The 27,849-nt window shown below is 41.3% G+C and overlaps 3 protein-coding genes across 7 annotated transcripts in view; all 3 read left to right on the top strand.

The window, feature by feature from the left end:
• The first annotated feature begins 1,272 nt into the window (after positions 1-1,272).
• Positions 1,273-8,473, top strand: LOC101478821 (homeobox protein Hox-D3). 2 transcript variants are annotated; one of them, XM_004565861.2, is made up of 3 exons: positions 1,273-1,721; positions 6,086-6,454; positions 7,652-8,473. In XM_004565861.2, the coding sequence occupies exons 2-3, from the start codon at positions 6,202-6,204 to the stop codon at positions 8,245-8,247; spliced, it is 849 nt and encodes a 282-aa protein (XP_004565918.1). In that variant the 5' UTR covers positions 1,273-1,721; positions 6,086-6,201; the 3' UTR covers positions 8,248-8,473. The 2 variants fall into 2 exon arrangements, with proteins under 2 accessions (XP_004565918.1, XP_076743822.1); XM_076887707.1 differs by lacking the exon at positions 1,273-1,721 and adding an exon at positions 3,796-5,094.
• Positions 8,474-8,550: 77 nt separating this feature from the next.
• Positions 8,551-11,059, top strand: hoxb1b (homeobox B1b). The gene is made up of 2 exons (XM_004565849.2): positions 8,551-10,073; positions 10,328-11,059. The coding sequence occupies exons 1-2, from the start codon at positions 9,515-9,517 to the stop codon at positions 10,627-10,629; spliced, it is 861 nt and encodes a 286-aa protein (XP_004565906.1). The 5' UTR covers positions 8,551-9,514; the 3' UTR covers positions 10,630-11,059.
• A 6,300-nt stretch (positions 11,060-17,359) lies between these two features.
• Positions 17,360-27,849, top strand: part of skap1 (src kinase associated phosphoprotein 1) — a 38,690-nt gene continuing 28,200 nt past the window's right edge. For 2 of the 4 annotated variants that reach the window (XM_076887704.1, XM_076887706.1), the window contains exons 1-6: positions 17,360-17,516; positions 19,138-19,262; positions 19,435-19,487; positions 22,056-22,161; positions 22,717-22,742; positions 22,875-22,991. In XM_076887704.1, coding sequence (XP_076743819.1) covers positions 19,448-19,487; positions 22,056-22,161; positions 22,717-22,742; positions 22,875-22,991 — 289 coding nt within the window. In that variant the 5' untranslated portion in view covers positions 17,360-17,516; positions 19,138-19,262; positions 19,435-19,447. The other 2 variants (XM_076887705.1, XM_004565848.5) reach the window with 2 other exon arrangements.

Here is a 27,849-nt window from a genome sequence, read left to right as displayed (position 1 = left end):
TGTCTCAATATTCTTATTATTGCAATTTTTATTATTTTAAAAAAATTGAAAACATCTTATTCATGTCTTAATAACAGCTGCTGGTTTTGCATTCAGCAAATTCTAATAACCTTTTTTAAAACTGGAAAGCTGAGACATTAAACCCCTTATTAATTTCTCATTTGCATTTATAATTCAATTCTTGGAAATTAACCTACCCCATCAACGAGATATAAACAGTTACAACTTCAGATTTTCATACAGTAATAACTTATTGGCATTAATAGCAATAAACTTTATTTTCAAACTTTATATTAAAACTAATCTCATCTATAAATGAATTTATAAGTTCTGAACTAAAGACTTGTTTTTGTGCATAAATTCCAGCAACATGCGTTGACCTTTATAAATCTACAAACATGTTGATGTTGTTGTTGTTGTTGTTTTTAAAAAATAAATAAATAATAATAATGACATATCTGGCTGTCAGCTGAATGACTTGTTGATAATTTAATCTTTATCAGTAAGTCAGTAACATTAATAATTGCAGACTGCATGTATTACATTTCCTGTAATTGAAGACTGTGGTTTAAACACTTCCAGTATTACATATAACTAAATATTTTATAAATGAAGCCTTTTATCAATAGCTTGTTAACCAAATTTTCATCTTTATCTAATTAACCTGCAATTAATTGTACAGTAGTTTTTTTATTGCAACCTTTTATTAATAAGTTACTAATATTAAAAACTGCAGACTGCATGTATTAATCCTCTTTATTTGTGACTTATTAACATTTAACATGCTGCTCCATGTCTGAAACATTTGATAAATTACTTGTTAATGACTTATTAAAATCTATGAAGTATTTAATGTGGCTTTAATAGCCTGTTACATACATGACATACATAGATTTCCAGCATGCGATAGGGATAAACATCATAGACCCAGGGGTTTTTTCACAATCTGGCTTTTTTTTTTCTTATTGATGACTTAAACAGGTCGATAATATTTATTAATCACTAATGAAGCCTTTAGTATAACTTATGAAGGGTTTTTTTAAATTAAAAATTGCTGAATGTCCAGAAATATCCAGTGTCACGGTTCACAAAGTGAAAAGATCATGTTTAGATCTGATTTTTAAATTAGCTGACTTCATTCTTCCAGGCTTTTGTCCAAACGCCCGCAGAGACGGAGGATCTGTCACCTATATCCACCCTGTAGATCCGAATTTGTGTAAATACAGCAGCAGCCACAAATTCGCATCTTGGGGAGTATGTAGATGATGACACATCACCTAGAAGGGAAGAAAAACATTCGTCTAGAAGACAAGAAAATTCCTTTCTGTTTGTGTATCAGTGCAACATGAGCGCTACATTTGATATTTCGTGGTGGTGTGTGTGATTTTTTTTTCTTTAGAGCTGCCTTCTGCACAGTTTGGCTGGCTGTTTTCTCTCCTCTTTCCTCCCTTTTAGCGCCTCATTGTTGGGGAGGGTGGAGGGTAAAGAATATGACATCTGGGAAAGTTGCCGGACGAGCCTTGAATGTGGGCATTGTTCCGCACATCATTTGTCACGTCTCCTTTTCACTGCCACTGTCCGTATAGTCAAGGAGGAGTTGTAGTTTGCAGCCAGGGGGAAATGTGAGGAGGAGGACCTCAAACAAACATTTCCAACGGACCTGACTGGATGGAGAAGCCGGCCTGGTGAGGAAAAGCATGAGGCACCGGAGAAGGAAAAAAGTAAGTTCACCAAAGTTGGATTTTACGCAGTGTGAGTTTGATTAAAGTTTTCGGGAGTAACGCGGTTATATTTAGCATTTCTAAGCAGCAAAGGCAACAAATGAATCAAAGGCGAAGACAGGAGGAGCTTTATTAATGCACATTATTTTTAAAAATCCTCCCGTAAAGACACATTATATATTGCGTAACATCTGTTCAGCCTGCGCTGTGCAGCTGTTGACAATTACCCAAACAAACACTTATACATATATATCTGCTGTTTGTTTACTGCTTATAGATGCCAAACAACATTTTTAAATCACGGTTATTTATGAGTATTTGTTTGGTTATCGACTCGCTCGTGTTGCCTGCGTGGGGAATCAAGCCTCTGCCACCGCCGATTCAAGAGAATTAATTCGGGGCAATAAATCCCCTCCTCTGCGCACACGTGGTTCCTGCAGCTAATTGACAGGAGCGGTTGCAGTGCGCTGCATTTGTCAGCAGGCCTGCAGACTGAGTGGAGGGCGGCTGGAGGTGGAGGTGGTGGGGGTATGTGGAGGGTGTGTGTTTGTGTGTGTCCATCAAACACCAGACAGAAGAAGAAGAAGAGAGAGAAGACGATGAGGAAGATCGCGAGTGATGGGCGTAAAGTGCAGCTCGGGGATGTTGTCATACATGAGTGATAACGACATTCCACGAGGATCAAACCTATTTGTATTTATATTTATTGTGCATGCGTTATTCAGTGGAAACTGACTTATCAGGTCAGTCCATCTGCACTTCCACCCCCATCACACACACACACACACACACACACACACACACACACACACACACACACACACACACACACACACACACACACACACACACACACACACACACACACACACACACAGCCTCCACGTCTCATATATCAGAGGGCAGTTTTTGTCTAAACAGCGCACTTATTGCTGATTTTTCTTTGTGTGTTTATGGCGCTTTTTATAGGCTCTCAGGAGGATTTATGTTTATATGTGCACCTGTGTGCACCTGCAGTGCTTTACTCAAGTATTTCTGTCTACTTTCACTACATTTCAAAGGCAAATATTTGCTATTGTTTCTCTGATAACTTTGCAGAATAACAATAATTGTGTTAATGCATCCTATTAACAGAATAAAAAACTTTTTTATTGTGCTATAACCATATGTGTAACATTAAACTAATGCTTGCACGTTAATGCACCATCAGTTATAATCCGGTATTTTTTCTTCCTATGCCATCAGAATGATTTTTGTCTTTGAAATTCTGTTTGATAATGAGACGATAGTTCTAACAGACATAATCTTTTCTTTCTCAAAGGCACACATTAGGGTTAGACCTTACTTTGGGAACCTTTGAGGGTAATACTTTGCACTTTCGCACAAAGGGGTTAAGCAGGGTAGCTGCATGCTAGTTGTTAAGCAGTTATGGCTGAGGACTAAATCTCAGAAATTCAGTGCCACACAAATTGCAGCTTCGACTGATGGGAATGTCTTAGCACAAAGGCAGCTTGTAGTTGAACCTTCCAGGGCTATAAGCTACATCTGGTCGGATCCATCAGCATACATGGAGAGCTGTACAGCTGTTCAAGCAGACGGCACTCGGCAGACTTTCAGCGCTGACCAAAGCCACAAAAAACAAAAACAAAAGAAAAAACCTACATGTGGGGCACAGAGAATGTTTTGCAAGACTGAAATTTTGATAACTAACTTATTATCAAAATTTCAGCCGGGATAGGCTCAAGACCCTGAATTGGAGAAGCAGGCGAAAATTCAACTTAAACAAAATAAACCAAAACTAATCAGGTTAAAGATATGGAGCTGATAGTGTGAAGGGCAAGTGTGATATTTCATTCAAGTGCATTTAATCATCTGTGACTCTCAGCATGCATGGATCAACACATTTCCTGGTAAACTAGAGCCAATCAAAATGTGGAAAATGGTGGTGGTGGTGGTGAGGGGGGTGGTGGTGGGTCATCTCTTCTGCAGGTCTGCATGTTTTTTAACGTTTTGGAGCAAACACAACACGTCACGCTTTTTTCTCCGTCTGCTAAATTCCACTTTTAACGTTTATTTTAATTCAGTCTTTGTTTAATCAGTAAAATGCGACTCGTGGAGCATAAATCTGGTTTCTCAGAGCGCTCTGGCCAAATATAGGAAGCAGTTTAATCAACGGTGATTGCACAAAATAACTGCACCAGTGTGCGTGAGGTAAATCAGCCCTTTTGGACAGAAGGCCCACGGCTGCCATGAGACATTTTTGTGGCACGCATCAAAGATCAAAGACGTCCATTTGCATTAATTAACGCCACTGAGTTAAATATTACCCTCAAGAGCCAATCAAAGAGATCGAGCAAAACGTGAAGACGAGAGATCAAAGCACCGCCAATCGATCCGCTGCAGCGGTCACCAAAAACCAAAGCCAGCACAAGCCAGGCCTCGTTACAAGATTTTCTTTTCTTTTTCTAATGGATGCTGCTGTGCTGACCGCGGTCTGTCTCCACTTTGGTGCTTTGAAATGAACCTCTCTGATCTCTCTTTTAAATTAAGGAAGAAAGGATCCATTACGCAAAGAATGCATTTGGTATAAAGACTAAACACTGATAGCTTTCTTTGGCTGAGTAATTTACGGCATCTCTGGCATCGGTCCTGAACTGGATGTCTGAATTTATTGTTACAGCAGCTGGACGACTTCCCAGGATTGTTTAAACAAGACGTGGCTGCCTGTGTGTTCATAGAAGTGTGATTTCTCTGCGCCCCGAAAGCTTCGCGGTGGAATTAAAAACTGGTAGCCTTTGGGTGTTTTTAATGCATGACAGTAGTGGTGGTGGAAGAGGTGGGAAGCATCTCCTTAACAGGCCATTTTCTTTATCTAAATCTACTTCAAATCGACTTCAGTGCCAAAAATATTTCAGCTCCCCCTGCCCTCTGCTGAGCCAACTTAATGTTTCTGGGTTTTCATTCTGCTCTAATTGCCGCAGAAACGTAGAGGAAGTCAATTTGCCATATAGAAAGACGTAAAAATCCCCTTTCTTATCTTTATCGCAGGCCTATTACCATACATGAAACTGAGCCTGCACGATCAGCAGAAAGGCTTCCTTTTTACGCGCACACACAGACACACACACATCCACACACACACACACACACACACACACACACACACACACACACACACACACACACACACACACACACACACACACACACACACACGCCGATCCTGTGTGCAGAAATGCAACGCAGGGCGGTCTGCAGCTGCAGAAACACTGTCCACTCCTTCACCACTCAAAGCCACGTCGCGTGCACCTTAACGCACGAGAGCCGCGTGCTTCTGCTGGGATTATTCACTAATCCGGGAGGTTTTCCAAAGGTGAGAGGAGCCGGTGTGTTTTGTTTGCGTGCAGGATTGTTTCAGCAGCGGAATGAATGTAGGTTGTGAAGGTAAGGCAGCCGAGCTGTTGTGCCGCGGACTGGGTTATGTGTCTTTATGATTTACGAGCCCGACTCCAGCCGCGGTTCAACCAGAGTTCATAAAGCTGCATGCCTCCAGTCTTATTCTCCCTCTCTCCCTTGCTCACTCCCTCTCCTCGTCCTTAAAACTGCGCCTTTAATAATTTCATTCTCTTTAATTTTGGAAGAAAAGTGAATTAAATTTAATTGCCCGAGAAGATGCGCACAAAACAGCCGCGGCGCACAAAGCACTTTTCTTTTATTTTGCGTTTAATTGATGGATTTTTCTTAGCAAACTGTGATGTAACGTTTAATTTTTTCCCCCTTAAAAAATGCCCAACGCAGGGCTATCCATTAACTGAACAAAGGCTGCTATTTATTAGCAGTCATACAGGCCTAATTTAATTTCCCGCAGCACCACTGAAAGCATGAATAAAAACACTGTTATTTGCTATATTTGTATTTAATGTATGGTTTTATATTTTAGCTATTTATATCTGTCAATTAGTATTATTTTTTTTCTCTTGCCCTGAATCTGAATCAAACAAAAGACTGCCTCCAATAAAGCTGCCCCTTTAATACTCTGCAATCCTTATATATTGCTTATGCTACTTACATAATTAAATGACAATAAAAGGAATTTGTAGGCCACTGAGGTCCATATTAATTGCAAAGGGTGAACAAGAGGATAATAATTGAATTTCTGCAGAGATTTTACAGGATTATCCTCCTCTTGGTGTGTTTTTTTTCTTTCTTTCTTTCTCCAGCACACTCTTCATTCTGCGTCGCCTCTCTGGCTTGGAGAGGCTTGCTATTCATGTCAGCATACTATTGAGTTGATAAGATGGATCATTTAGTCTCCTCCCTGATTCTGTCTCCGTCTTTTTTCTTTTTTTGCTGGATCGTCTCAGGCCAAGAAGCCCTCTGTGGAAACCTGCCATGTGACATTTGGCTGCCAGCGCTTCGCCACAAGGTCAAAAAGGGAGGGGAGGAGAGGAGGGGGAGGAGGAGACCCTGTGCACGTTTAATGGAAATGCAGAAAACCAGCAGCGCTTCACACAGCATCCACCATCATCACCACCGTGACCTCTTCAGCGAGTCTCCGGATGGTGTGAGCGGCTTTGAGTGTGCTCCTCAGCAGCAAGTGGAGGCGTCTGAGCATGGCACGTTTCCCCGGAGGTCAAAGCAGCAAAACCCAAAGTTTGCAATGAGCAGAAAGATTTTCCCCTGGATGAAAGAGTCCAGACACTCAAATCAGAAACCCGGGAGGAGAGTCGCAGGTCTGTATGACATAAACCAGCAGCAGCAGAGGATTTTAAATGAAGCCGTTTCCAATCATTTTCCCTTCAACGTAGCTCCTAATGTAGCGTATATTCCCTGCAGTTCAGCATTAAAGCTGCAATCAGGCATGCGAGGGGAAGGCCCTGGCTCAGGATTTAGGATGACATTTGTTTTAAGAATAAAACAGACCAAGCAATATAATTTAATTTCACATGTCATGTTTATTACATAGAAAAATATTCAGATTTAATCGATTTTGGAGGGACAGACGAAGCCGAGAGTAACAGGACACAGACAGAATGACTCATCAGCGCAGAAATGCTGCTTATTAAAACAGGAAACACACAGATATAGATGGCCCTCCTTCATTTAAACTCACGTTTTTATTCTTTGCAATTATCTTCCACTTTAAATACAGTTTCTCTGAACCTAAATCAGAGACTTTCATGATTTATGACAGAAAAAATATTTAAATAAAAGGCATAAGACAGTCAAATGTCCAGTATCAACTGACTTACCGAATTTCCCAGAGGAACCCACCCGAGGGATTAATAAAGTTTTATCTTATCTTATCTTATCTTATCTTATCTTATCTTATCTTATCTTATCTTATCTTATCTTATCTTATCTTACTTATTTGACATCAGACACACATAAACCAAACGAGAACGAGCCTGGACAGCACTTCTTCTTGTATATAAAAATGTATTTTTATATTTGGGTTTCATTTAGTAAATCATTAAACGCATAGAAATTGCCCCTCCCCCGCCACACACACACAAATAGTTAAAATCAACATCCTTGAAATGCGTAGACTTCTAACACAAACTCATCACCTGCATTTTAGCCTTGGAGCTTGCTGACTTTGCCCTTTAGCACATGCGTACTAACTTGCTCACAGAGCACCAGAGGCACCGCGAAGCTGTGGTAACGTTATGTGTCCTCTGCGCTGCTCCTTTATTCTGTTCTGCTGTTGATTTTATTTACTGATTAAACTTTAATTTGCTGTTTTTACTTTTGATCTTTTACTTTTTGCTTTTTTTTTATAATGGGGGGTGGGGGGGGTGGGGGGGTCATAGCAGGAAGAGCAGGAATGAGACATAAGACTAAAACTAAAAGATGTGCAAACTTAAAGAGTTATTGAAGGGGAAGCTTCTAATTTGATCACGTTCCCGTGCACATTATTGTCTCTACAGACTGCCCCGTGAACGAGAAGAGTCCAAGCAGCGCGACCCCGGCCTCCAAGCGAACGCGCACCGCGTACACGAGCGCGCAACTGGTGGAGCTGGAGAAGGAGTTCCACTTCAGCCGCTACCTCTGCAGGCCGAGGCGCGTGGAGATGGCCGGCCTGCTCAACCTTCACGAGAGGCAGATCAAGATCTGGTTCCAGAACCGGAGGATGAAGCAGAAAAAGGACCAGCGAGGTCAGGGCCTCCCTCCAGCCATCACCACCTCCTCTTGCTCGCCCTCGTCCTCCCCCTCCGCCCCGGGAAGCCCCACTCTGTCGAGCCTGGGTTATGTCCATCTGGGAGGGGATTACCAACCGGCCTCCCCTCCGCTCAGGCCCCAGCTGCAGCAGGAGCAGCAGCCTGCGTACCCGGCAAACTACTCTAAATATCCAGTTTCAGGCTTCACGCATGGCCCGCAGTTTGATGTGCAGTACAGCACCCACACAAGCTCACACACACCAAACCCCAACCTGCGAGGAAACGACCTGAGCGGCTCGTATTTCTCACAGAGCTGCAGTCCTCAGGAAAGAATCATGCAAGCTCCCAAACTGACCCACCTGTAGCGCACGGTGTGGATTTATAAAGAAGCGCAATACTGATATATTTCCATGCATGCGTTATTTATTTATTTATTTGACTAATTAATCAGAATATTAGTCTCAAATGTTGTTGTTTTTTATCTGTATTTATAAATCATTTGCTGTGTGTTTTAAGTGCAAAGTTTCGGTTATTTTCTTTTCGACTTTAACTTTCGTTTAATAATTAAGACCTTAAATTAAAAAGGTTCACTGCTGTAATTTACCCAACATAATAATAATAATAATAATAATAATAATAATAATAATAATAATAATAATAATAATAATAATAATTTATTCCACCAGATTTGATCTCCAAACTAAAAGAGCCAAGCGCAAATTTCTCTCTTTTAATTAGAGCTTAGTTAGCGCCTGAGGTTTATAACCTTACATTAACTCTTATAAGAGGAGAGTGGAGCTTGTAGGCTTTGGAGGATTTTACCCTGTAAGTGTGAACAACTTTTAAGCAGAAAAAGAAAGACGCGGTGGAGAAAAAAAAGACTGTATATGGTTCTTAAACGTGTCTTTGTTCTTTTATGGGGGAAATGGGCCAAACAAGCTGTCAATCTTTTAAAAGGAGCCATGATGGATCACTGGAGTCACTGCAATGCCTTTCCCCCCTTGCCTGATTCGGTGTCTGTCTGCAGGGTTCACTCAGTCCGAACGTGTTTTAATAATAAGCCAGTTATTTAAGCAGCTACAAAAAGTTTATTTTCAGTATAGAAATTAGCTTCATTCATGTCATTTAGAACAGAGAATTAAACAAAGTGCATGAAAAACAAATGATATCACAATTAAAACAGCTGCAGGCCATAAATTAATAGAAAAGGTTATTTTATATTATTTGTTCAAGAGTAAAATAACTCGAAAAAAGTAACTTTTTTGTTATTATCATTTTTATTATCATTTTTTTCTCATATTCATTTATCATTTTTTCTTCCTGTAACACTGTGGCCTGAAAATGTGTCCTCCTGTTTGCCTTCCTATCAGATGGATGAGCGAGTTTGATTGAAGCATTTGTCATGTAAATGCGAGGCCGTTTGATGGACGAGTCTGCAGACTTGACAGAGTGCTGTAGGTCCCTTGCCATTGGCGTTTGGCGGGTCACATGGTGTGTCAGGAAGGTGATATGAGGGTGGAAGGCAGTTTTACAGCTTTGACATACTACCTAGAAGGTTAGGGCAAAGGGAGCACCGATTAATGACTGCACGGTCTTGATCAGTTCTGAACAAACGGCAGGCCCAGGTTCAGGATGAACTCATACTTAGATTACCCCGTATGCAACCGGGGAGCAAATATTTTCAGCGCAAAGGCCGGATACCACAACTTAAACCATGGATATACATCCTCCAACTCTTGCGCAACAAGTGATAGTTACGCACCGGACGGACGTGTAATGGTCGCAACTTCGGCGCCCCACCAGACTCCGAGCCTCCCTCTGCACCACCAGAACCACGTAGGCTTGGACATGCCGTTCGCGGGACCGGGCAACTCCGTGTATGGCTCACCTCTGGAGTACGGACATCACCAGTACGGCCTCGCCCCCGAGCAGGACCGGAGCTTTATCCATGCACAAGTCTCACCCCTCGCCACAAACATGGCTCCCTATACCGGGGACAGTTGTGGGCCTGGGGTTGCACCGGGAGGCCAGTATCTGCATTTTGGCAGCGGGGATCAGAGGCAGCAAGAATATTCAGAAAGTGTTTACGCAAGGTTACCGCCTCCATGTAAGGAAAGGGATTTGGAGCATGTAGAGGAAACTTCGAAAACTTTCGACTGGATGAAAGTGAAGAGGAATCCTCCCAAAACAGGTCTGTTATGAGGAAATCAGAGCTAAGAAATGCAGTTTAGAAACCAAACGGGATCTGTTCCCCGTGCGTAAAACCCCCATCCAGCTGATATAATTAGACCAAATTGTTTTAGATTGTCCTCAAATGATTTGGCAGCTAATATTTCACGCATTTCTTCTGTTCACGCTGACATTTTCATCGTCATTAAAGCCCACTCTTTAGCCCCACGACTTTCATTTTCCTCTATCATCCCATTCATCCATTTCTCTCCACAGCAGTCGTGTCGGAGTTCGGTGTTCCCGGCCAGCACAACGTGATCCGCACTAACTTCACCACCAAGCAGCTGACCGAGCTGGAGAAGGAATTCCACTTCAACAAATACCTATCGCGGGCAAGGCGGGTGGAGGTGGCGGCCAGCCTGGAGCTCAATGAGACGCAGGTGAAAATCTGGTTTCAGAACCGGAGGATGAAGCAGAAGAAACGGGAGAAACTGGGCTGTGTTTTAGTCAACACCCCGGCACCAACGGAGAAACTTTCCACCTCTGAAGCCTCCCCAAAGACACAAGAGAAAAACTAAACCGTGACTACAAATATAACTGGAGGCCCGAGCAGAGTTTTTCACATTTTCCCCAAAGTTGCACCATTCCAGAAAAAACTGAAAATTGCTTGTGGACTTGTGAACTATACAGGGTAGGCAGTGTCTGCTTGTAGTCATTTAATCTTTCTATTACACACCTCCATGCTGTTTTTTCTTTGTTTGTTGCCGCACTGATGTACTCAGTGTTACCGTTTGCACTATTTATTTACAGGGTATTTTCCAACAGTTGTTGAAACAATTTAGCTTAATAAAGTCTATAAAATGCAATAAGAGTTGTATTTGTTGCGTGTGTGAGTGTGCAATAAAATAAAAACAAAAAAAGAGTATCCAGATAATTCTGATTCAGTCCAATCAAACTTTAAATTCTGATAAAGAATTTGTTCTGTTTCACTGTGTAAAATAAAGTTATGTGTGGTTTTAAAAACTTATTCCCCCCCCTGTATGTTTACCTCTATTATTAGTCCCCTTGCATAATGTGACAAGAGGAATCTTTCACAACACATGGGGTGGTTCTCAGTGACCTTTTCACCTCGAAATACCTCCAGGGGCTCTAAACATGACAACAAACTCCAGGGAGGCAGGTCTCAGGCTCGATTTGTTACCCAAATTCTGCCGGGACACAGGTTGTCACAGGTTGTCACTGAAGTCCATTTGTATCTTATAAAATTTAACAATCTTTCTTTTAAAATGATGAAATCAATTAACCTCTCAGCGCTTACTCTGGTTTCACCTTGAGTCAAAGGCTCGCCGGACCTGACCGCCTACTTTCTTGTGATGTTGAAGGGGCAGCAGTTTCAATATTTGCACTGGGTGTTAGGTTTGCACACAGTTTCTGCCCCAACAGCACTGGCCTGTTGCTGCCCCTTTCCCCAAAGCTAAGGTTCACACAGAGTTCAGGCACAAATGAATGCAGAGTCAATCTGTCAAGACACCAGAGAGGCTCAGAGAAGTGCGCTCTAAGTCTCTCAGATCTTTGCAGGTATTGCTTTTAATATTGAGACTAATAAGGTTGTAGGTCATTTAGGTTGTGCTCCAGATTGTGCAAACTTTAATCTCTCCGAGGCTGCTCAAAAACAAGTTTTAAGGAAATGGAAATCATTTGAAATATATCTGCATGAGTATGCAGTCCTCTGACAACTATATTAAAAATTGATACAGTCCTACGAATAGAAGTTACAGTTGAAATACCATACGGCCCATTACTGTAAATTAGAAAAGGAGCAGAGAGGTTTGGTGACATGCATTTCTTTACAAACCAACAGCCTGCTCTTCAGATGAGTCGCAAGGCCAAGGACTGGGAAGGCGATAATCTATAAGGTGAATAGTGACAGATTCAACAACAAAAAAGGGGGACGGTGTGGAAAACAAGTGTGGGACTTCATTCCAGAGGTGCGATCTCTGCCATCTCTGTAGGTAATACCTCAGCGCTCCCAGTGGGCTCTCCATCTGGAGGTGTCAGAGTCGGTGCTGCAGCCAACACCACGGAGACAGATGTTCAGCTGGGGGAGAGGAGAAAGGAGGAGGATGTTTTTCACCTTCGGATCAGTTCAGCCCTCTTCGCCTTCGCCCGGGGAATGTAGGACAGCGAGAGGAGAGGAGCACAGAATGGTTAATGAACACAAAAGGAACACAAAGAAGAAACTGTTACAGGCGCAAATATAGTCGAAACTATTAATAGCTCCAGCAAAAACAGCCTCCTTTTCTTTCCTCAGATGTCTTTAGCCGGCACGTCCGCCCCCCTCCCTGCACTTTGCTTGAGGTCAACCCAGTGCTGTTTGTACCCCATGCTGCTTGCAGTTGTTGCAGGCTCTTTTACAAGTCTATTGCCAGGCTCACTTCCTTGGTTTTCTACCAGTTCCTCTGTCGCATGTCACTCTGCAGGGTCCCCGGGCTTCAAAGGAAAACTAGATACAGTATTCATGGCATAACCGGGGGTTGGTCATCCAAAAGATACCACAGAGGGAAGATATCAAACACAGCTTTGAGGGATAACACCATTTTATCTTGTACTGTAAGACACAGACATCAAAATAAATGGATGAAAGAAATTTGGTTCTGTTCAGTTTCTTGAAAACTTCTTAGAATATTTATCAAACCTAACAAATTACAGTTCAAACAAGGACTCATTTTCCATCTTTGTCCTGTTTTTTTTTTTTTTAAATGCTATTGACCTTTATTAAGATCGAGACCATAAATTAATGTCTAACCAAAGAAATTGAAGAACTAAAAATAGGTGTATGGAATCAGAAACTTAAGGGGAAACAGCTCTGTGCACTGAATCTTCTTTTATTTATTATTTGAAATAAATATAAACATCTTCAGTTTTAACATTTCTTAACTTTCTCTGTCAGTCTGGCACTACAATGAATTTGTTCGGCTTTTGTGCTGCTGGCTGCACAAAATAAGACATTTGATGTCATCTCTGTGGGATATGTGAAATTAGAAAAAGCATTTTTCTCCATATAAAACGTCTCTTTGGTTTCCCATTGGCTTTGAGAGGGGTCTCTCCTCCTCCTTAGTTTATGAGGACTGTTTGGGGGCAGTTTCTCTCTTAAGCTCATCCATCCTTGAAACTTATTAATTTACCGATTCAGAAAAAAATCTACAGCTTAATAGATTGTTTGCATATGTAATTTTCACTTCATGATTGTATCAGTTAATGGTGTTGTCACAGTATCTTTAGCATCAATGCAATAAGACAGATTTGTTGCGTTTTGTATTTTCTGGCAAACAATTAAGAATGAAAGCATTACAGAGGTGGAACTATAACTGTAGAAAGAGCAGATAAAAATAATAATTACACAGTTATTAGCAGTGTTATATGTGCATTATTAACACAGTGTTTCACCCCTAATATGAAGCACGACTCTTGGACGCTGAGGTGAAATGCTTTGATGACATCACTCCGCGTGCAGACATAACTGGGTTTAAATGTAACACGCATATTTTTATAATTAGCAATGATGAGAAAAACAGACTTTTAAACACTTCTTAAAAAGGTGTTTAAAGAAATTAAAACCAAACTTGCATATGCATTTTTTTTTTATTGTTATCAAAATTCATTTGAGGTGTTTGGTCTGTGAAATTCAGTAGTTTTTTTCCCTTTTTAAAAAAATTATGTTGGTGTTTATACCCTCATTGTTGTAGGAGGGAAACAAAATTATGATAAACAATTACATTTGAAAGTCTTATAATCTGAGTAGATATGGGTTGGTACCAGTGTACTGCCGTACCCCTAATTCTTTTTATTTTCATGATTTCTTTCACAGTTTTTGAGGTTTGTGGAGAGGGGCTGCCTGGGTATGAGTGGCACGCTCTTTGTTTTGGCACTGAGGCTCTTTATAGCCAAGCCTGAGACATTCTTGACAACCATCCCCCATCCGAGTCAGGCTCGATTGGATCTGGAGGCGCTGGCCGACCTGAAGCTCCCGTCTCCCGGGTCCCACTGCGACTGCATCCTTTCCCCACTCCATCAGCATGGTAACTGAGAGAGACAAGTGACTTGGCCAGGGTTAACGTCTTAATACTCCCCGGGATTGCCTCCAGGATCCAAATGGCTACCCCTAATAGTTTTCCTCCTCTGTGTGCCTGTCAGACCGCCATGACTATATGCCGTAAGAAAAACAAGACTAGCTGAGAGGCAGCGTAACGAGGCAGCACGATGAAATAATGAGGGGTGGTGAGGAAGAAGAGAAAGCTTTGGTGTAAAGACGCAGGTACGAAGCGCTGCCTGATACTTTGCATGGAAAGCTTGCACACTTGAAATTAAACCAGCTCTTTTCCTTAAAGCCCAGGAGGGGGGAAACCAGAACTCAATCAGTGTCACGTCACATGGTTCAAAGCGGCCAATTCGATGCTGCCAGGAGGCTGAGAAATGCAAGGTGACAGTTCATTTTACCAGTGACAGTGTGTCGGTCTCGCTTGCTGGTTCCACAGTCAATTCCCAGCGAGCAGTGAAGGTTGAGTGTTGCTGTAGACAGACAGCAGCTTACCACCCTCCCCTCACACCACCACCTTCCTCCTCCTCTTCCTCCTCACCGCCGCTCTCTCATCGACCCTGCTCTGCTTTGTATTCCAATTAACTGGACAGAGGGAGAGGCGGCAGCGTTGCCGGATCACAAGCAAAGGCAGACACATTCTTCTGGCGTCCTTCCAGTCTCTCAATCCCACCACTATCAATAGTGCTGTGCTTCCCTTTTCCCCCCTTCACTTTCCCTCTCCTCTCGGCTTATGACAAGGGCCAGTTGTTCCAGAGGGGTAATTCATGGATTCTTCTTTAACAACTGCCTCTAGGGACAAAGTCCTGGTAATGAAAAATAGGTCCCTCGCTCACACATTCATACATCACATGTAATAGAGGTGTGCAATCACTCAGTCGAGTCAACGCACTGCTAGCTGTAACTGCTGTCCTTAACAGACACCTCAAATAATGCTGAATTAATATTTTGAAACGGCTCATATATCCTAACATAATACAATTTGAATGATTTTCTATTCAATGCTCTCAGGGCTAACATTGATTGGAGCACAAGCTGAGGTAACTCTCCGAGTCAGTCAATGTGAGGCTGACTGAAGGTTGTAGATTTAGCACAGCACATTTGCTCTCTTCTGTCTTTCGTGTCCTCAATCTATCATCACTTTTTTTTAACTTCGCCCCCCCCCTGCACTGACATATGTTTGAGCAATGGGTGGGTTGGGAATTCAATGATTCGGAGGAAATCTGAAGAGTAAACTACATCTTTTTTTTATCTCCTTGAGCAACACAAACATTTACAAGAGACTGTCAAGAATCAGGCCAAACACCTTTTTTTTTTTTTTTAAATGAATGCATTTAAATTTGCGCACCATCTTGAGATATATTCTATTTTGAAAGGTGAAGGAGTGACTTTAAGCTATTTTTGTGGCCAATTTGTTTGAAGGTGAGTGTCGCTTTCTTTTTAAACTACTTCCTTTTCCTCTTCTAAACTAAAGACAAACAGAGCTCGACAGACAGGTGTGGGTGCCTCTTTATTTGCCCCTCTGGACTGCCTATCTGGAGAATGCAGTGTTGTGTGTTTGCAGGACAGGATACACACACACACACACACACACACACACACACACACACACACACACACACACACACACACACACACACACACACACACATACCCTTCATGCCCTGAGGAGCCTCCTGACTCTCTCTCTTCTGGCTCTATCAGATCAGAGAGACCTGCTGTCCCTCCCCACACCGCAATGCAAATGAAAAGGAATGCGCTGATAAAAGGCCAGATCCCGGAGATGAGAGAGGGCAGAAGGAGGACAGAGGCAGCAAATGCTGAAGGGGGTGAGAGCCTCTTGGGGAGATGAGAGGCAGCAGAGGAGTCAGTGTTGGTAGTAGTGGGAGATCATAGTCTTGCTCCCCCTCGGCGGCGTTTGATACAGGGCTTTTGTCGCTCTTTCAGCGGTGCATTGTTGGGTGGTGTAATCCCCGTTGGATTACAAAGGGCTTCCCTTTTCATATGGGGCTGACCCAGCAGGCAGGTGGCTGGGGCTCTGTGGAGCTGTCAAGGGGAGGGAACCTCTTTTCCAGGGGAGGGGACCCCCAGTTCCTCTTACCTTCACAGGGGCTTTTTGCTGGAAGGCCAGTCAGGCACAGGTCAGTGTGGGGACAATCCTGACATGGGATTCAACTCGCCCTGACCCCACGGGTTCTTGTGGAGAAGTGACAAGGAAGGACTCCATCATGAGACAGAATTTAACATGAAAACATGTGAAAACACGTGAAAGTATTGTTTGGTGATCAAAAAAAAAGATTTTTAAATAAAAACAGGATCATCGCAGCTGCAACGATTAAGATTAGAGTCAACATGCTGCATTAAGAGTTAAAAAATGCAAGTTTAAGATCTGAAATAATAAAAATCTTGTCTATAGTTTAAAATATGGTATCAGCCATACATCACTTGATTGATACGTCGTGTTTTCTGTCAATGTGAGCTGTGTCTGATTGAGCTTTGCTTATTTGATGGCTTTCCTCACACGCTTTCAGTAATAGAGGATCAATAACACAATAGCAACAACCACCAATATTTCTATTTCTAATATAGCTACTACCACAGCCTCCTCTGCTCATTTCAGCTGAGCCCAGTCCAATCCAGGTCATCCTCTGCTGGCAAACGTAACCATTCATCCAGGCCCTGTCAAATAGTGAGGGGCCAATTTAGTGAAGCTGCATTCATTTATTGTCATAAATATACTAATTAGTTTTTCAGCCAAAACCAAAGACCCATGAAAGTGTCATATTTAAGCAGTGAAACTGAGAATTTATGATACCCGCTTTGCCAAGATGTGCTATTTATGCAGAAGGTAATGTTTAACCAGTTAAATTCAGATTCAGTAACAAAGCTATATGTTAACTGCATCCCTGTTGATATTTATATTCTCATCTTAAAAAAAAAAGAAAAAAGAAAGACAGATTCAGAACACAATATCTACTAGAGGGAAAGCATTAGACATCCCCATTAGGTTATTACTTCCTAAAAAAATCTCTCCTGCTACAAATTAAATTTACCATTTTAAAGATTGAAAGACTGGGCGTACTTGAACTCAGCATTTGCACAAAAACAAAAAGCGGTCAGTAAAATAAAACTTTAAAAAATTATCTTTCTGTGAAAGGTCGAGGAATTGTAGCTCACCTTTATCAGAATATGGTTCTGAAACGCTTTTATAACCACATTGGTAGTTCAGGATGAGGTTCAGGTTCAGTAGCAAAAACGGAAAACATACGCACTTGAAAGCCGCACGCAGGGAGAAGACTTACATAAAGATCGCTATCTAAAATCACATTTAAAATAGCTTCCCACCTTTATTTCCACGTTAACTGGCAAGTATATAACCTTAACAGGAAAAATGATAGAAGATAAACATTGAAGGGCCATTTAGCTGACTTTAAAGAAGCCAAAATTAGCTAATAAACGCCTATCAACGATTGTAGCGAAGTTAGGCTAACTTAACTTAGCCTAGCATGCTAAATTAGGCTAATATAAAACTTGCATGGACAGCTAGACAAATTAAACAGCAGTTACTTTCATTATGAGAATAATAGTGCTAAGTTTTAGTTCTGGCCTGTGACTCCAGCTGTGCAGTATGTGCACTGAAGGCGACATAACAACAACAAGGTTTTCTAAATACTTCCTCCAGTTAATTAAAAAGCCAAGCACTTTCACCAGACTTTATTTAGCTAAATTAAACTTAGCTACTCTGGAGGTATATCATGATACATTTTTCATGTGTGTATTATCAATTTACCTAAATATTTTTTAAGGTAAATTAATCGGTTTACAGAGCTACGGTCAATGCTAGTAAATCCTATCACGATTAAAGTACACACAAGCTGTACTTTGGGCTGTAAATACCACAATTACAATCCTGTATACCTATAAGCCACAATATAAAATGAAGACTGACACCAGAGTTTTTAGAAACATGGGTTTTATTTTAATTTACAAGATAACCCAAGTAAGTCAAGTGCACAATTGCATTCTTGAGAGCACAAACAGGTCTGGCAGGAAGTAGCCTTTACTCTTACCTTACAATGTGTGGACAAGACCCAACAACTCTTTCACTGCCTCTGTGAAAGAGGCCAGCAGAGGTTGCAGAGCAGTGTAACACAAGTTATTGAATCATGTTACCTTGATATTTTGAGTTTTCTTAACTGTTGGATCAAACATCTAGGTTACCAATGCTTCCTTTAAGTCAGCTGCCTTAAAATGGAGGAGTTTTGCTGCTGACACTGTGATATATAAGTGATGTAGAAAAAAACCAAGAATTTTGCCCCAGATTGTGAGACTTGGTGTGGGCGTAAAAATGTGTTAAGTTGCAGTTTCTAGCAGAGTTTAAATGTGTTTTTTCAGCTAAAAAAAATAAGGCAAATTAAAAAGTGCTAGATTTTGATAACCCAGATGCACTAGGAGGGCCTGTAATTAAAAAAAATATTTGTAATATGAAGGTAAAGTTTTACATGGTTTCATTAAATATGCTAGAGCAGGGGTGTCAAACATAAGACTCCAGTCTGGCCCAATGGGGGGCTTTGGAATTTTAACTGTATTTTCATTTGTTTCCACTGATAAAGACCTCACCTGTAGCCATTCATATTACAACAAAGTAATTAAGTAACCAATAAATAAATATGAATTATTAAGAGTTTTACTAGCCTGGCCCTCTTAAGATCAAACTGGGCTGTATGTGGTCCATGATGGTCCTGTGCTAGAGTCTGAAAAATAAATGCTTATTCAGAGAGGGTCAGGTGGGAACCTTTTCCAGATTTGTTGATTTTTATGTGGAATAACTTTGCATTAGTTTCTAGTTTGCTTGTCTAGACGTGGTTGTGCATTTACCACATGCAGTTTTGTAATAACACCGGCAGGCAGCAGTTCATGTACATGACCTACTAAGCCTTATAAGCCAGACAGCGGTGGTTTTTTTTTTTTTTGTCTCATTGTCAGGCAGAGCTTCTTTGCTCTCAGCTGAGAAACCAGAATGCAGAGGAAGTTGTCATTTGTGCACCTGCTCCTCCCCGTTTTGTGCAAATGTTGATGCATGCACGGAAGTTTCATTGCAAAAGGCCACAGGTGGTGAGTTGATCTACAGTGTATGTGTGCCGGGTTCCTTTTTAAGTCTCATTGAGCTGTAACGGTACGTTAAAGACTGGAGCTACGTAGGCTACATTGTGGAGTAAAACCCAAAGCCTAAAGGAGCTGAATAAGTCTGATAAATCATCAAATTGAAGTTTTATTTTTTGGATAGGTGAACCAAAGGAATGGGGACAAATGTGGACGACTTCACGAGGCTTCTGTATGGTAATATCTTTATTTATTTTTTTACATTTAACATATCTTTCTTTCCCCATAGACAAGTTTAACTTTAAAGTCAGTTTAAGTAGGCACTCTTTAGAGTTGAGCTCCCACCTGTTGAGCACACAGTGTTATAGAGAACTTTTAACACTGCATCTTAACAATTTTCATAGATCTTCACTGCTGCCGTGACATTTACTACATTTGCATCCACTGCTAAGCCAGCCAACAGGCTTTTGGAAGAACATTTGCATGGGCCAGAACATCTCTGTAGAATATGAGTGGGTGCATCATGAAATTGAATCAGATAAGTGATGTTGACCGACCTGTTCTGGCCTTCATTATCATAAAGATTGGTGTCACATTTCTCTGTAATGTTTCCACCTCATCAAATCAAGTTTGCAGTTTACTTTAGAGGGATATGATAGCCTTATGTGTTTGCCCTTTTTTTTCTTTTAGTAAGTAAGTAGAAGGAAAGCATAAAGTATTGAGGTGCAGGTGACTAGTTGAAGGAAATATCTAAACTCTTGACCCAGACAGAGATGGCATCTCATGGTATTGTTTTGCTGGCTTGGTTTGAGTCACGTCTTTACTTAGAGTATTGCTGTTAAATATGCAACCCGGGGGCCAGAAGCAGCCAGTCAGAGTGTCAACTCTGACCTCGTGGATGGTTTGTTACCTATTGAGGTGAGATCAACATTACCACATTACCTAACAGGACTGAAAATGTATAGAAACCTAAATGTATTTCTAGATTTGGACAAGTTGTTAAGTGAGTTTCATTACATGACTAATCCAAGTAATCCAAACCATAGCGACATATTAATTACTAACCTTGTGTTACTGATGTATTGTCTCAGACGTTCTTCTGGATGAAATTTTATCCATTTTCGGCGTTTTCTTCCTGCCATGTGATGGCGATTGTTTCTGGCTTTCAGGGACCCACAACTTTAATTGAGAAAAATTTAACGCTCATTCTACATCTTAATTCTGCTAATGTGTTTGTGTTATCCTAACATAGCTTTGAGCTAGCCAACAAGTAGTGGATCATATGTCAGCTAACCCAACTTCACAAACATTGCTGATATTTAGTTTTCTATTAGCCAGCTAACTTAGCCAGCTAAACCTTGGAAATCCTTTCCTTCATGGATGTCTGCATTTTAAGCCTGTGTGAACACCCCGAGTGATCATTTATATTAAGTTCAATGTTTAAACTCTCAGTGGTTTCTCCCCATTTGTTTGACTTGGGGAACTGAAGAATTATTTGGACCTGAAAATGGCTAATGACATCAGACTTAACAGGTCAATAGTTTTTTCGTTCCTCAAAAATCTACATGTGGAGTTTCCGCAGCAAAACCAATACAAAGTTTTTCCTGGGTGATGATTTGCATTGTGATGGGAGTGGTCTCTACCAGTATAAGAAGTTATTAAAGGCTCACCGGATGGTTTGATAAGGTGAGTCATATGCTGTGGTCTTTGCAGTAACGATATCTTAACCATCTCACACCTGTGAGATTTTGGACTGGTGTTACAGTATTTGCACTGTCCTCCATTAAAACACCAGTGGGTGAAAGGCTTTTTGGAAGAGCTATGCTCAGCCCTCCTTTAGAGTTCCTAAAAAGTGGAGATTTAAGGCATACTGAAGCTGTCAGCACGTGGTGGTTTTTCCTTTAATGTGTCAAACATCTTCATGAGCTCAGCACAAAGAGAGGACTGTGAAACATAAAGCAATATTTTATAAAAGAGAAAACTTGATGCGAGATTTGTGAGTGATAAACTAGGAACAAAGATATGAAAGTACCAGATAGAAAGTATTCTTAAAGTTTATTGTCTGGATGCCAGTTTGGAAGCTAGCGTAATTGAGGCTCCCACATTAAACACTTTCAGTTATTGTTTATAATGTCTCTGTTCATCAGATGGTGGTTTATGCTGGTAATTATCATTTTTGTGCTGGTTTATTGTTGTTTAACCGCATGCGAGATGGCTCTTGGCATTTCTTAACACCAGCTGTATTTGTCAAAGTTAGGAAGGTTTAATCTGCCATCATGGCTACAATAAAAGTGTTGAAATTGCAGAGAAATGCTCCCTCGGTTTCATTTTGCGCTGTTATATCACAGTATGCCATGAACTGTTGCGTTCCTTTTTTTTTTTGTTACGCTCCGGGGCCACGTAAAATGCTCCCGAGGGTCGCCTCTGCTGTGCAGGCCGCACTTCGAGAGTCATGGAGGTACGCTAACACAGACTGCAGGGTTTGCTTTGTTTGAGTGCATTGTAGTGCATTATTCTGTGTAAGCGCTTCATGATCGTGACCCTTTAGTCACTCATAACCCTCAGTGCTTAATTTATTTTTTTTATTTTTTATGTTCGTGGTTATTTAACAGGGACAGTGCATGCTAATTAGCACAAGGATAAAAATATAGCATGTAAACATGTCAGATTGAAGCAAAACTGCTAATTTACATCTGTAGTTTCTGTTATATATACAACATGCATAACAGAAGACTGAAGAACAATACAGGAAATGCACAATGCCAAGGTTGCTTTAATTTAGCATAGATGGTTTGCTGCCCTCAGACTGCGAGCTGTTTGTGACAGAGATTCTTCATGGTGAGAACCTGAGTGAATCTGCAGAAGAGACACGAGAGGTTCTGCTGAATAACTTCAGGGTCGTCCATTCAAGGTATGATTTTATCCTTTCGAAGAAGCTCTAAATCTGAGGCCCAGAAACCCACTTTTAAAAGTAATTTCAAAGACTCCGTTATCTAATTTTAGCTGATAATGCCACACAAAACCTTTAATTGTTGCTGTAATTGCTTTAAACACAGTTTGCATGATTACATTTGAAGGAGCTGATTAAGTCTAATGGTGTCACCTTCGAGACCTAATTCTTGCTCTTATTGTTAAAACAGCTTTTAAAGATCTCGTGCAATAATCTTTTCTTGATTGAGACAATTAAATGTGATTTAATTCTTGAGCACGAGCCCAAAAAAGTCAACCTCTTGTATGAAGTACTGGTGACAGCTTACTCCGGAAGTCGGCACTGCCTGCACTGCATGATAAGAGACACAAGCTCTGCTATAGAATCCTTGTGGTTTTGTGGTCTTCTGCTTAAGAAACAATTACTGAATTTCAGAAGTAATGCTGGAGCGAAGCTGTCTGAAAATGAAAGCACAGAAACCTTTGCAAGTCACTGCAAAAATGTAGTTTTTGATTTGTACCTGTTTTGGTTTTGCAGAAACCCCGAGGAGTTTCCTATAAGATGTAAGTAACAATCTCTTAATCTCCATCACATACTGTGTAGTTTTTAAAGATGAGGCCATAAAGTCTGTTGTTAATTATCTCTCTTAGTGACATTTCCTTTATCTCTCTGTTTCACACAATCACTACCACCAGCGGATTTAAGGGAAGATGAAGGCTCTGATGACAACCGCAGTTCCAGCCTGGGTCGCTCGGCCCCTTCAGACGACGCCTCAGTAGTGTCTGACTACCAGGAAGATGGAGTGGCTGACTGTAAGTTAACAGCAGTCCTGATGGCTGGTTCCTCCTTTGTGTGGGCTATTGTAGGTGCACTGCAGAGATTTGTGAGAGATGTGTGTGTTTGTCTGTGCACGGCAAGAACAAAACAAAACAACAACAAAAAACTGTTCACTTTAGTTTATGGGCCACATACAGCCCAAGTTCATCTAAACTAGACCTGACTAGTAAAGTCACTGAATAATAATATATTATTTTTGTTTTCTTCAAGAAACATTAAAAATGCAAAATGTATATATTTTGCATTTCCCTTAATTTTCTAAATAATGGCTGTGCAACAGAAGGTAGGCCAAACAGATACCACCTTACATATCTTAAAAATAGATTTAATTTAATCGCAGTCATTCCACATTTGTTGGGTCTACTCTTTTTATGTGTACATTACAGTTTACAGATCATAGTATAAAGACATAACACCTTCACAGAGGGTGTTTTGTCTACGTTTTAACAACCACCAAAGTATTACATTTCACCCTGAGCGTTACGTGACTATTTGTGTTTCTGCTAAAAGGCTATAAGTTGCTTTAAACAAAAGGTAAAGAGGAGTTGTCACTGTGTTGTGCCCTTCTTTGTCATGAGTGCAGGCGTTCCACAGGATTCATTCTTTGACCTCTTCTACTGACCATATTTAGCATAAATATTGACATTATCATATCTTCCACCCAAATCTGTGACAGGTATTGGGGGGAAATTTGGACTATTGGGAGTAGTCATAGCAAGCCTGAAATGAGAAGTTTGTCTTTGTGTGTCTATGTAATTATTGCATGAATGAATCAGTCGAGTGACTTTGGTTACAAAAATATTGCTGAGGCTGCTGCCACTTCTACCTTTCACTTTACAAACGATGTAAAATTGTTTAGTTTGCTCAGACTCGCTTTTTCAGCGTAGCTAATTTATTTCATGTGGCCAATGCAAATGTGCACCTTGAATCATGTCTTTCCTCAAGAAAGCGTCAAAAAAGAAAAGGAAGAAAGGAGAGGGAGCAAACTGAGGAAAGTCTGTTGTTAATGCGTTTCTTTCAAAAGAAAAGTGAGCTGCACGACTACCAGGTTAGCAAGGGTTTAGCTAACAGCAGGTGGTAAAGACAGCGAGCCAGTGTTAGACCGAGCACAAGTTAAAACCATGAAACTGATGGCCCTTAATTTCAGAAACGGCCAGAAAAGCAGCAGCAGGTGCGTCTCCAAATGAAAGCTTAGCAGCACTGACATCAGGCAGCATTATCCTTTATTGTATGTTGCACCAATGGTTCTCATGGCGGTGCGCCATGGGGTGAGCAGGGCATTTTTGTACAAGCCTGTTTGTTTCAGGCTGATGAAATATAATTTTAGCACAATGATAATGCCTCTTAATTTGAAAATTTTTACTTGTGTTGCGATGGGGTCATTTATTCAGCCTTTGCAGTTCTAATGAAGCACACCATCAGGCAGCACACCAACATACCTGTGTACACTCTCAGAAACATTTTCATGTATTATTAAATCACCCAGTTTATATCAGCCACCATTAGAGTGCCGTATCTCTAACTTTCGTGTTTGATCATTTAAAAAAACGTTAACAGAAAACAGCTGTTATGTCAGTTCATTGCACATATCATAAATCTAATTTATTCTTATTAATTTTAGCCATTATTAAGCTTGCTGAACCACAAGCTGCTGCAGTTTCAGTGTTACAGTTATATAAACACCAATCGGTTTGGACTATTAATTAAACTTTAACAATTATCAAGATAATTGCATTACTTACAATTATTATGATGTGCCTTGAAGATCTGGTTTGACCTCCGAAAGCAAAACTCATTTAACCATAAAGTAATCATAGACTAAAGTATGGAGAAATGTGTGGAGATTTCAAACTATGCATGAATGCATCATACGGACAGTTCATTACAGGCTAGCCTAATGACCACTAGACATTGTTGTAAATAGCTGTCAGCTCAATTGTTTATTTAAAAAATATGCACGAGAGATACGGATGGCCCACAGAGATCGCTTATGAATAGTGCCTGGAGTTCTGCGCGCTAAACCCCTGAAATGTAGTGTTTACACAGACGATACCACTTTATGTGTGTAACAGTGCTTTAAGAGCACCTTTATCCTGCCATTGTTATTTTGGTACCCTGACTGACAAATACAGTATATACAGTATTAAGCAGATGGAAGAGAGCAGCACTTCATGGTGTTTAGTTATAAGGCTCTCATTCTCATGTCTGATGCCTTGTTGCACTTAAACACAGTACTTGTTATGTCGGATCACGTGGACGTTTAGTCACTAGCTGTAGCTCTTTTTCACACTGTACTTGAAAAGATGGTTTAAATGCTTTGCAGCCTACAAACAGACCGAAGCTACGTTCTTACAGCTACAGTGAAATCTTAAAGATGATTTAATAATAACTGTGACAGGAAACAATGCAATTTTAACACACTATCCCCCGGCATTCTCACTGACACACCTACACCTCACCACAGGATGCGTAGGTTTCTCTACTTTGGCGCTCGCCCTTTTTAATTAGAACAGAATAGACCACATGTGTAAAATTTTCCTCCTTGCTGGTGTCCTACCTCTCTGCCAGGCTCCTTTAGCTCCTCCTTCCTCTGCTCTTCCTCCCTTGGTAGTGTGCAGGTAAGGCCATGCTGATGCTGGTGAAAAAAACAGTGTGGGGGGTTGTGGTGGCTGCAAAAGCCTGAATGGTGACCTAGAGCTCCCTCCAGTGGCGGCTCCTGGGCTCCGCTCCCGATCCTTGCATGTGTGTACTATGGGAGGTGTTGAGGCTGCCCACACAGAGAGGAGGCTTTGTAGCTGCAGGCTAATGCAGTGATTGATAGAAGCTGAGCCCCTCTATTCTTCCACAACCGGGTTTGAAATACAACACTGTACCTGAGGGGCCATGAGTGTTCCATCCCTCTCTCCCTGTATCAATCTTTCTTTCTATCTTCCCTTCTCTGATTCGCCTCCCTCCCATTCAGAGTTTTTGTATTTCTGACGCTATGTGCCAGCTAATAGCCCTTGACATGACATGCCGCAGGTGGGCATTATTGCCTCTGCTGCCTCAGGTGCCCATCTCCGCTGCTGTTTTAGCGTCTTTCTTGAGATAAAGCAGGGACGCATGTGGAAATTCCCAGTCGAGAAACAGGAATATTTCCAATCATTTTGGCGATACCGGTATTTAATGCCAGCTGGATGAAGTCGAGCACAAACCCCCCCGTTTATTTATTTGTAAACGGCTTAATGAGCTCTTCTGCTCACAGAAGAGTAACCGTCGCCTTTACTGGGCAACTTTGGAAAAATCGAGAAAACAAATCACGGCAGATGGCGCGAAGATAGCCGACAATAAGACCGCGATAATTCATTTTTTGAAATTGTTCATTTTACAATAAACAAGAGGACATTTGCTTTGTGGGAAACAAACAAAATCAAAGTATGAAATGCTTAAAAAAATTTTCCCTTAAGGCTATAATTGTAACACACCAAACTACAAACGGCACCGTCTGTTGCTGCGGAAAGCGATAGTTGTTACAGCTCGAAAACGCAGTCACGCCATTGTCTGTGTTGAATGTGAGAAGGAGCCAATTATCCCGAATTGCCGTAATCAGTTTTTTAATCCCCTGTTTGTATTTTGCTTTGATTTAAAAAAAAACAAACAAAAAACGCACACACATTGTACTGTCAGATCGATAATCATAACATTTGACTTTGTAAGACAAATGTTCACCTTGCAGCGCTCCGTCTTTTATTGCTGGGGGACGGCGACCATGTTAGCATAGTGAATGGCCTGTGTCCTCAGTAAAAGGGCATGCGGAGTTCATAGTTCATTCTCTGTTCACTGCCAGCTGAAAGAAATGGTTCGCACTTCTCTGCCGGGCGGTCTGAAATAATGGCGCTGGCGCTTAATGAAATCAGCCACATTTTAGGAGGAACAGTTAACCATGATATTCGAACTTTCTTTTCATTCAGAGGAACTGAAAATTAATGATAATTTTGTGGGATTCAGAGAGTAGCGATAAGGAGAAGGGAAGGTAGAAAATTGAGTTTTCTCTCTTGAGTTTAATTGTGTCATTCTTTTTTTTCTTTTTTTTTTTTTTAAATCCTACTGTACACAATGGAGACTTTGTGACTTGGAGGATGTATTATCCGTGGTAATCGACTGCCTGCCTTCGCCTCTCTGTGTTCCCTAACCAGAGAGTGAGTGAGTGTGAAGTCGATGGCTGCTTCTACACGCAGGAGGAGCCTGTGCCGTTTGATTAGATGCGGTGGCCTGTTGTCTTCAGCGGACTGGGTGACACCAGATTTGTAATCGCTGACAGGAACAGATGGAGCCTCCATTGTTAGCCCGGGTTGTCTGCATGGTAATGTGAACTGAGTTTCACCCGCCGACCGCACCGGTGACCTGACCGCGCCTGCAGCCTCACCCCATCTACGTCTGCCCGCTTCAGCACCCTCCACCCTTCTCTCTCTCTCGATGCTGTTTGAGGCTCAAACACCATTCCAGCACATTATGCATACATAAACAAATATAGGCACAAAATTTCCCCCTCTGGCGTGCAAAAATCTCTTTAACACACTCACTTAGACCCCAGGAGACGGTGTGTGATGTGGGGCTTTTAGCCCTGTCATGCTGTTTGCAGGTCAAGTTTACGAAGTCGAAATCGCCTGTTTGTTTTTCTTTGATTGGGGAGCACCGCTGGGCGCTCGGGGATGTTTGCTGGGAAGCTGCTGCGATGACAGAGCACTGCAGAAAGAGCTTTGTTTCAGGAGGCGTGCAGGAAAAAGATGGCGCTTTTGATACGTATCCCTTGTCTTCTTTGTGATTGTGATGATTTTAGTTTGATGTGCCGTA

Source organism: Maylandia zebra, linkage group LG8 (assembly GCF_041146795.1).
Source record: "Maylandia zebra isolate NMK-2024a linkage group LG8, Mzebra_GT3a, whole genome shotgun sequence".
Taxonomy (NCBI): domain Eukaryota; kingdom Metazoa; phylum Chordata; class Actinopteri; order Cichliformes; family Cichlidae; genus Maylandia; species Maylandia zebra.
Note: the sequence above shows the minus strand (reverse complement) of the source record. Positions and strands in the feature narration are given on the sequence as shown.

What these genes read in the sequence shown, in the direction of transcription:
- LOC101478821 (XM_004565861.2), top strand. Translation starts at nt 6,202, where the DNA reads ATGGAAATGCAGAAAACCAGCAGCGCTTCACACAGCATCCACCATCAT. An exon ending in ACCCGGGAGGAGAGTCGCAG is followed by an intron (nt 6,455 to 7,651) that starts GTCTGTATGACA and finishes TTGTCTCTACAG; the next exon opens with ACTGCCCCGTGAACGAGAAG.
- hoxb1b (XM_004565849.2), top strand. Translation starts at nt 9,515, where the DNA reads ATGAACTCATACTTAGATTACCCCGTATGCAACCGGGGAGCAAATATT. An exon ending in GAGGAATCCTCCCAAAACAG is followed by an intron (nt 10,074 to 10,327) that starts GTCTGTTATGAG and finishes TTCTCTCCACAG; the next exon opens with CAGTCGTGTCGGAGTTCGGT.